Source organism: Austrofundulus limnaeus, unplaced genomic scaffold (assembly GCF_001266775.1).
Source record: "Austrofundulus limnaeus strain Quisiro unplaced genomic scaffold, Austrofundulus_limnaeus-1.0 Scaffold137, whole genome shotgun sequence".
In the NCBI taxonomy this organism is placed as follows: Eukaryota; Metazoa; Chordata; class Actinopteri; order Cyprinodontiformes; family Rivulidae; genus Austrofundulus; species Austrofundulus limnaeus.
In genome coordinates this window covers 185,740-195,261 of record NW_013952539.1, presented here as the reverse complement: position 1 = coordinate 195,261, position 9,522 = coordinate 185,740, and the positions used below count along the sequence as shown (strand labels likewise).

Here is a 9,522-nt window from a genome sequence, read left to right as displayed (position 1 = left end):
TATATATATATATATATATATACATTTGAGTCACTGCTTCTCCAGCTCTTTTGTCATTCACACAACCTTTACAGGCTTTTGTTGCCCAAAGTGAGTTTGGGTGATGTTTTCAAGACCGAATCACCAGTGAGTTTGACAAACTGAGGTTCTGTCCTTAGAAAAACAAACTTTGACTTATTTATTTAACACGTGAATACAATGCTTTCACCTACAATTAAACATCTGAAAGATAACTGTAACAGTGACTCATTGTTATGGTGTTAAAATTAAAAACATTTTGTTTTATTCACAACAGAAACTGGAACCTGCTGTCTTTAGATTACAAACCCAAGAAATCTTTGACTGAACTACAACCCTTTGTCACAAGTCTGAGTTGACCTGGTCCTTTTAATAACGCAGCAGCCAATAGAAAACGCGCTCGCGGTGTTTTAAACCAGCTCGTACCATTATTGACATAGGGGTGTTAATTCAACTTGTTTGGGATTATATTTCGTAGTTTGCTCTTTAAACATGGGTTCTAAACAAATTTAATTTAAAACTTAATTAGAATTATTAATTTTTTATAAGAATTTGTAACAATAAATTCAATTATATAAAAACATTTAAAACACTACTTTCTAATTCCACCCCCCTCTTGTCTTTGACTTAAGATCTCCCGATGTCAAAGTTGACCGGCTCGGCTATCATGTCTTTGTTGCTTCTGTAGCATCGCAAATCTTGTGAGTCCAAGTGTAGAATAGATGGAAGAACTGCATTTATCGTCTTAGAAGAAACTGATTAAACCGTATCTATAAAAGTTGTGATGATCTTCAAGAACTGAGTGAAATTGTTCAGAGTTGTTTGGGTGGGGGAAATCGCAGTAAAGGTAAACCATTCCGCCGTGCTAAGTTAGCTGTTAGCTAACATACATTAGCTGTGTTTGTGGCTTTTTAACAGGGCTGTTCATCCTGTCGCTACGAATGTGATTTATCTGCTTTTAATTTGACACAAACATTAATTGTTTATTGGAAACAGGGTTTATCTAAACAGTTTAATGAAACTGGTTGTTTCTGTTAGCTTTAAAGCGGATTGTTAGCTTGAAAGAGAAATGATAAATTCAGCTGGTGCATGACAACAATGAACACATTGTCTTTGTCGACGTTGTATAGTCGTGTAACTTTATATTTAAACGTGTCATTACCATTTAAATGTCAATCATTATGTTCTGGTTTATGTTTTCCTTTTCCACCTTTTTTTCAAAGCGTTTGCACATGCATTCACTTTCATAATCTAGCATAGATTTCTATGTTTTAATCTTCTGTTCAACAACCAGCTTTGTTTGCTCAACATGCATGTTGGTTTTATTGAAGTAAAACCTGCCAAAAGATGGAAGAAAAACTGAATGGATCACTGCCTGTTGTCTCCCCGGAGTATCTTCATCAGTGGTGAGTCTTCCTCCTCACCACAGTGGCCAGAATGCAATCTGACACGTCTCAAAATGGAAATGAAAGCATGTGCTCCTACTTGTACTTTTGTCTTTATTTTTCCACCATCATGTTCTCAAATGTGAAGCAAAACTGACAACAAAGCTGCTGATGTGCAGTTTATTCTGTTTGCTCTGTATTATGCTGTGGATCAGACAAATCAAAACAAAGTGTGTCCAGTTTGTCTCAATAATAATAATAATAATAATAATAATAATGTTATTATTCTAAAGTTCTCAGTACTTTGAGATCTTGTTTAAGCTAGCAGTGTCAAGTACAAAATGCTCCTAACTATTCTTGATACATGCACAATACTCCAAACAAAACATAATATGAGGGAGACTTCTTGCATGAGGTCGTACATAGTGTTATTTTTGAGGTTTGAACAAAATTGATCTTATATTGTGTAAAGCTGTGAGTTTTTTTTATGTGCTAAAGAAATAAAACTTTGATTTAACTTGATATAAGATGCAACAAACACAGTGTTATTGTGGAAATACTGAAGAAAATCAAGGTGTGTTTAAAACTGTATCAGTTGCACGTCTGGTGTTGTGATGACTAACAAGTGTTTTTTTTTTTATGTGTTTATTCACAGAAATGGGCTCTGCAGGCCAGTCGGCAGATAATATGACAGAACAGCTGCAGCTGGAGTTGTTTGCTTAATTAATGACCCCAAAATCATCCGAACTGCTGTTTTAACAAGAATACAGTGAAGGAATGAAAGAAGAGGAGCTGTGTCGTTTCTGAGCTGCTGCTGGAAGAACAACAACAACACGTTTTTAACACTTAGAAATGTGTATTTTATTTTATTTTATTTTATTACTATTTAATATTTATTGGTTTTTTTTGTATGTTTCCAGTAAATGGTTTTGTATCTTGATAAAAATGTGTTTCATGATTAATATTATGTATGAAAAAAATCTTGTCCCTCATTTTAGTCTGTTTTTATTAAATTGATTTTAACACTGTCATCCTATTTGTCAGTTTAAATGCATCAAGTTGTTTTATGAAGTCTAATATGTAAAATAATAATAATAATAATATTAAAAGTATACAGAAAATATGTTTAAAGTATCTTCTGTCATATTTTTAAAGGTGAAACAAGGTTTTGACCACTTTGATCTTCTTTAGGAGTTAGTTAATTTCAATATAAATTTAAAAAATCTAGTTTGACAAAACAAAATCGTAATGACACAATTCTGAGAGCCTTGTTTGTTTTATACTTTAGGCGAATACNTAATAATTTTATTGTCTGCCACTGAAGGTGAAAGGGCAGTTATGATTGTAACTGAGTTTGGATGTGTTTGCTTGTCTGTTGTGTTAGCAAAATATTCAATGAACCATAATATGGATTTCAATTAAACTCTAATAATGTAATTACTGGTTGAATGTTTCCAACCGATTAACTGGAGATATCCTAAATCAAGGTGACCACTATATCTAATGGACGTTAGCAAGCACATAAAACTGTAGTTCGTTCAGTTTCTCTGATGTTGATGTAACATTGAGTGTGGTAGTAGCCAAGAGTCCTAACTTATCTCCCGAGATCAGATATGAGATCGCACATTATCTGTAGTGTATTTTGTATTTGTTTTTTTATGTATGTATTTAATGTTAAGGTAGTTCCAGAGAGGCTTTATTTTAATTCTTGCATCTTTTTATTAATGCATATTCAATTTAAAAGCTAAACTAACAGTTTTTTAATGAATGATTCATCCATCACCTTGGAGTAAAATACTGAAGTTAGTTCAAACTCAAAGTTTTATATGGGACATTGTCCACTGATTAAACTCCGCTTAAATCTCACAGCACATCCTGCCGTCATTTTGCTCATGTTGTTAGTAATTAATTCTTTTATTTAATTTTTATTATTCCTGCTCAACCACAGGGTTCGCTCGGCCCAGCAATTTCAAGCCCTCCAGGCTCAATACGCCAACTTTGACCCCAAACATCAGTTTCACTACCCAGAGAATCACACTGGAGAGGCAGCTGAGGCGCACATGGCAAACTCAGAACCCACGATGGAGCAGATGGAACCGGCCAACCTGACTAAACGTATTGTGATGCTTTTTGAATAAACTATTATTTGTTCTGAATTTGACTTGGTGTGAACAGAGTGTATCAACTGGAATGAAATATTATATAAAAATGATTTTATTTTTCTACTAAGTACAGTTTTAGAGAACCTATCTGTGTTAGTTATGACCTTATTAATGTTTGACTTATTGAAATTCTTATAGAGCATCTTTTTTAGTTTGTATGGACTCTTTGTTACCAAATTAATTATTAAAGAAGTATACGATTTTAGGGGATTATTAGATTTCTAAAAAAAATTTTTTTTATACGTCCTTTCACTTTTCTTCCAGCCCCAGCTAAAAAGAGAGGCAGACCAGCACAACCCAAGGAACCAGGTGCACCCAAACCACCAAAAGTTGCCAAGGCTCCAAAAACAAAAGCACCCAAGGACCCCAATGCGCCAAAAGCCAAACCAGGTCCAAAGCCTAAAAAGGCAGCCGAAGCTCCGGCTGATGGAAAACAGGAGAAGATAGACGAGAGCTTCAAGAAGGTGAAAAGGAAAGTGGACCGCTTCAAAGGGATGTCAGAGGAAGAAGTCATGACAAAGACTTTACCAGACCTGTTGGATTACAACCTGGATTATGTCATTGTAAGACTGGCCTTGTAGGAGATGATGCATGTCAGTGGGATTTTGTTTGGTTTTGGGATCTTAACAGCTTGTGTCTATTTTCAGATTGGTATCAATCCGGGACTGATGGCAGCTTTTATCGGTCGCTGGTTTCCAGGTCCAGGAAATCATTTCTGTAAGTTCTGATCCTTGAATGGTTTACATTTGTTTGATATTAAAACAGTGATTTTTGTTCATGTCAAAGTCAAGAAAAGGCGTGCGTGCAGTGTAAAACCAAGTGTTTTTGTTATTCAGCTATAAACATGAAACAGACTTGTTGTTTGAAGGCAGAAACTGATGACGTTGAGCTGTTTGACCCGTATAAATGATCAAAGGAGAACAGCAGCAGCTTAGCAAATCTGTGTGTAAAAGAAAGAGTTCAGATTTTAAGTGAGGTTCTATGGAGAAGTTATGAACAATTACTGTCTTACCTGTTGTAGGTAGCTTTTTGAACAACTTCAGGTTGGTGTCTCATCCTCCCAGTTTGTAGAAAAAGTTTCATTTTGACTGAACTGAAAATCTAACAACTATTCTGAGCAGGGCCAAGACCAAAGTAGACGTCCGCTATCTTAACACAACTCTTAACTGAAAAAAAAAAATCACATCAGTTTGAATTTTTCTTTGTTTTGCATAACACCATTATTTACGTAGACTTTGAGATGTTCTGCTCAAAGAAGAAAACTCAACACAGCATCGACTTTTCATGGCGAGATGTTTCAGTGCCTCGCTGTAACGTTTTTTCTTTTCTTTTTTTTAATATTTCTCTTTTTGTTGTGCTTCTCTATAAATATATATCCTTTTCCCTTTTTTTCCTTTTTTTTGTTCTCATACTGTTTTTCTTAGACCTTGTAATGTAATGCTTTTTCTTTCATAACTGTTCTATCATCTATACTGTTGACTAGGAGACAGGCCCGCCAAGAATTCCAATGTGTGTAAACTGCTAGTACATATGCACAAATGGCAAATAAAGACCGACCGACCTACCTTGCTTGCCTGCCTGCCTGCCCTGGTTTTAGATGTGCAAACTTTAAACCAGTTCAAAATATTTAGTCCCTGTATTAGGGTTAGGGCCTGTATGGTTCTAACAGCTTATATGGTTTTACATGTTCTGATGGTTTGTAATCTAAAGCAGGGGTTCTCAAACTGGGGTCCATGAGCCGTATCTTGGGGGTCCTCAAAAATTTCAATAAATTGTTAATTTGGTTTTTATTTAAAAAAAAAAAAGGCAAATGAGGAATAATGCACTAGTAAAACAAACATACTAAACCAAGCAAAAAATAATATTACCATGGCATTTAGGGGTTAAAATAGCAGTAAATTAATTTTGCATTAACAGCATGAGGGCGTCCCTGAAATTGTTTTACCCTTGTAAGGGGTCCACAGACTCAAAAAGTTTGAGAACCCTTGATCTAAAGGTTGGTAGCACTGGTACAGTAACTGTTTACATGAACACGAGTAATCAGATTTGACGGCCAGTCGTAATAAAAATGCATCATGTAAACGCCTCAGTCTGAATATTCTGACCTGATTCAGCTCGATCCAAAAGAATTTGTAATCCGAATGAGAGGACCTGTGACTTTCATCCAGCGCTACAGCTGCTGGCAGCATGGAACTTTCAGGATGTCTCTCATCCGGTAAAGAAGAAAGACAAACAGCAAACATTGCTTCGCCTGTCGCTCGCTCAGGGAGTTCATTAGCATCTCTGCCGTTATTTAAACCTGGCTCGGGTCCATACTGCGCGCTCAGAAGACACATTTATGTTCATCACGGAAGTAGAACTTTGAACCTAACAAAGCAGAATAACCTGTAAAGCCTTTTTGATTACAGGGAAATGCCTGTATCTGTCTGGATTCACAGAGGAGCAGCTCAACCACATGCATGACACAACGCTGCCTGTCAAATACAAAATGGGCTTCACCAACATGGTGTCGAGAACAACACCGGGGAGCAAAGACCTCTCAAGGTGGGCATGTAGACTGCAGAGACACTAGAAAAAAGTGCTTTAATTCTGACTATAAATGAATCGATTATAATTCTGTTTAATTTGCTTTCATCTCCAGTAAGGAGTTACGTGAAGGAGGCAAAATTCTCGTGGAGAAGCTGAAGCAATATAAACCACTTATTGCTGTGTTCAATGGAAAATGTAAAGATTTTTTTTTCTCACAAGTGCAACAGTTGTAATAAAAATGTGTGATTTATTGAGTTAAAGTAGTTTCCCCCCTTTTCCAGGTATATATGAGATGTTCTGCAGAGAGCTGTTTGGCAAAAAACCACAAAAACTTGAATTTGGTTTGCAGCCGCACAAGATCCCTGACTGTGACGTGGTGAGAACTGAAAAAAATATCAGTTTTTTTCTTAAATCAGATTTTTTTTAAAGTGGACACTGAGTCCTGATGTTATCTGTTATATTTGATGAAACAGATAACTTTACACATATGACACCACAGTAATAAAATAGTGTGACTATGTGCTCTAATGGTCAATTATCATTTCTCTCAGGACTGAAAGTGTTTAAAGTAACACCAAATTGAATGTGCAAGATCTTGTTCCAAAAACTGATTAATTAAAAGATGTTATGATAATCAAAGCTATCATTACCTTTTGTTTCTGACTTATGTCAACTTATGAGCAACTTAATGCAACATGTGAGAACTTGTGCATAACTTACCCATCACATAACGTTAACTTTATCTTTAACTATTAGGGTGTTGGTAAATTGTTCAAAACTTACACTCAACGTTTGTGACTAACACCAGCGTGTTCGCCATTCCTTTGGGTCTTTTATGTATAGTGTTGTTCTTATTAGTTTAGAGCAGGGGTCTGCAACCTTTACAATCAAAAGAGCCCTTTCTGCTCCTCGGCTCGCTAATAAAATGTGCCCAGAGCCGCAAGATAAGCTAGAACTGTGATTATCAACTGGTGGTCCGTGGGCCTTTTCAAGGCCTTTTCATGAACCTTTATGGCCAGTGGAGGTGATATAAACCTAAAAAAATACATTGTGAATTTTATTATGTATTATTATTTTTACACTTCAAGACTGAAAAACAAAAACATTCATGCACAAGAACAATACTGACTATAGTTTATACAGAATTTCATAAAAACTAGTACAGCTGAACTAGTCAGACATGTTTTTCCTAATTCTTATTATGTAGTCCTAAAGGTGTTTAAAGATAACCCTGATGGATTTGAGAGAGATTATAGAAAGAAGTTGGATTATTTAGGTAGAAAACAGGCTAGCATGAGCTAGCATATTTTACTTTTTGTATTAGTATTTTTGTATTAGTAGTATTGATCACATATTTGCATAAAACATATTAGTGTTGTGAGTATAAAAACCAATATATCTGTTGTGTTTGGTCACATTTTCAAAGAGCCTCTGCTTAGGGACCAAAGAGCCACATGTGGCCCCAGAGCCGCAGGTTGCAGACCCCTGGTTTAGAGAAACAACAAATTCAAACTTGTGAACCCAGTCTACTCCTGATATATTTTCTTTAAAATATAAAACATTTTACAGCTTAGGGAGGTAGAACATTTAGCATATTTTATTTCAAGAAGTGACTTTTGTCCCCTATAGGCTCTGTATCTGATGCCTTCATCCAGCGCCCGCTGTGCTCAGTTTCCTCGCGCTCAGGACAAAGTCCACTTCTACATTAAACTGAGGGAGCTCAGAGATCAGCTGAAGGGCGTTCAAAGAAGCACTGAGATCGAGGAGGTGGACTACTCGTTTGACCTTAAGTTAGCTAAAGGTAAGCAGGATCTTCGCTGAGGAGCAGCTGGATTGATGCATGAAGTGCTCACTTTAAACCACCACTCAGTGCAAAGTTTTCTGGAAATTCAATCAGCACAGTTTTATATTAAGTGTGGTTTGTGAGATTGTGTTGAACATTTCCTTAATTCTTGCTGTTCCAAACCAACAGAGGATGCCAAGAGGTTAGCAATTAAGGAGGAGCAGTATGATCCAGGTTATGAAGACGCTTATGGTGGAGCGTATGTGGAGAAAGGGCCTGAAGACCTCCAGACTAAAAGTCAGATTAATGGTCACTGTACATTCCCATCTGCTGCAAACTCAGGTAAGCAAAAACAAATGGACTAACCTCAGGCTGTTGTGCATTCATGCCTAGGGCTGCGCAGTATATGCGGTAGACAGTAGAAACGGTATGAAGTTGGCCTACGGTAGAAATTTACCCTCTACCGTCATATCGTCATTACGTCATCGCACCTGTGTCTACATGGCTGTGAGTGCAGAGACAACTGAGCAGGAGGAGTTCTAAATATAATGAAGAAATTATAGTGTTTTAAAACGCGTATAGAGTGAAAAAATCCTCAGTTTCCCCCCTGCCGCTGTAGAAAAGTTATGTCGTGTCGCGGGATACGGGATCATTTCCTCCCTCCCTCTCGCTACACATCACGCAGAGTGAAGCTGTGGTTTTTTCACACCCAAGTTGTCGGAGAAAAAACTTGCTTTTTATGTATTGTTACCCACAGAGGTGATAAAAAGATGTGGACGTTCCTTCAGTCTTAAATCCATCTTGCTAATGTAAAGTCGACTTCTGCTCTGATGATGAAGATGAGAGCGCAGGAGAGCAGCAGCGAGTCAGTTCAGCAGGCAGAAGCTCATGTATGGCAGGACAATATTACATTTATTTGGCTTCACCACACTTACATTCCAGTTATCTGAAATTGTTTTAGGACTAGGACTATGTGCCCACTTGAGCCCCTTACGGTACACTATAACATTTTAGGGAACATTGAATTTTTTATGTCTAAATGACTAATTTTAATTGAAGTACTGATTGTAACATCCACTTTATTTTGATGTTGTTTAAAATTTGAGAAATCTTTTTGTTTGTTGTTGAAACCGTTTTGCAATATATACAAAACATTCTTTTGTACGTCTGTTATGGTCATTTGCACTACAGCAAAAATACTGGCTTTGATTATGATTACAGTTTTCTGCAAAATAAATACTCTAAAAATTACATTATCTTTACTTTTTATGATAATTTTCTACCGCGACATATACCGTTACCGTGAAGGGATCCAATTTATACCAAGATATGAATTTGAGGTCATACCGCCCAGCCCTAATTCACACTTATTTTAAAAATTTTAAAAATGTGTTTTTCACTGAATTAACACGTGTGTGTGTGTGTGTGTGCGTATATATATATAGAATACTGAAAACACAAAACATTTAATTAAACTGCACTGAACTATATTGTTACAAATGGATACCTCACCAGTGAAATAGAACACTTTTTGCTTTTTTTTATTGTTGCTGAAATAAATTATATATATATATATACACACACACACTCACCGGCCACTTTATTAGGTACACCTGTCCAACTGCTCCTATATGTGTGTGTGTGT

At 36.4% G+C, this 9,522-nt stretch overlaps 2 protein-coding genes across 5 annotated transcripts in view; both read left to right on the top strand.

The window, feature by feature from the left end:
- Nucleotides 1-2,526, top strand: part of tdg.2 (thymine DNA glycosylase, tandem duplicate 2) — an 8,714-nt gene extending 6,188 nt beyond the window's left edge. For all 3 annotated transcript variants that reach the window (XM_014015992.1, XM_014015993.1, XM_014015994.1), the window contains exon 10: nt 2,059-2,526. The gene's annotated coding sequence lies outside the window, so the exon portion shown is untranslated. The remainder of the gene's footprint in view (nt 1-2,058) is intronic.
- tdg.1 (thymine DNA glycosylase, tandem duplicate 1) overlaps nt 660-9,522 on the top strand; it is an 11,588-nt gene continuing 2,725 nt past the window's right edge. The window contains exons 1-10 of one of the 2 annotated variants that reach the window (XM_014015990.1): nt 660-865; nt 1,350-1,424; nt 3,352-3,518; nt 3,830-4,128; nt 4,213-4,282; nt 5,974-6,109; nt 6,207-6,289; nt 6,376-6,470; nt 7,724-7,895; nt 8,067-8,219. In XM_014015990.1, the coding sequence (XP_013871444.1) occupies nt 1,366-1,424; nt 3,352-3,518; nt 3,830-4,128; nt 4,213-4,282; nt 5,974-6,109; nt 6,207-6,289; nt 6,376-6,470; nt 7,724-7,895; nt 8,067-8,219 (1,234 nt within the window). In that variant the 5' untranslated portion in view covers nt 660-865; nt 1,350-1,365. Of the gene's footprint in view, nt 866-1,312; nt 1,425-3,351; nt 3,519-3,829; nt 4,129-4,212; nt 4,283-5,973; nt 6,110-6,206; nt 6,290-6,375; nt 6,471-7,723; nt 7,896-8,066; nt 8,220-9,522 lie in introns of both variants that reach the window. The other variant, XM_014015991.1, reaches the window with a different exon arrangement.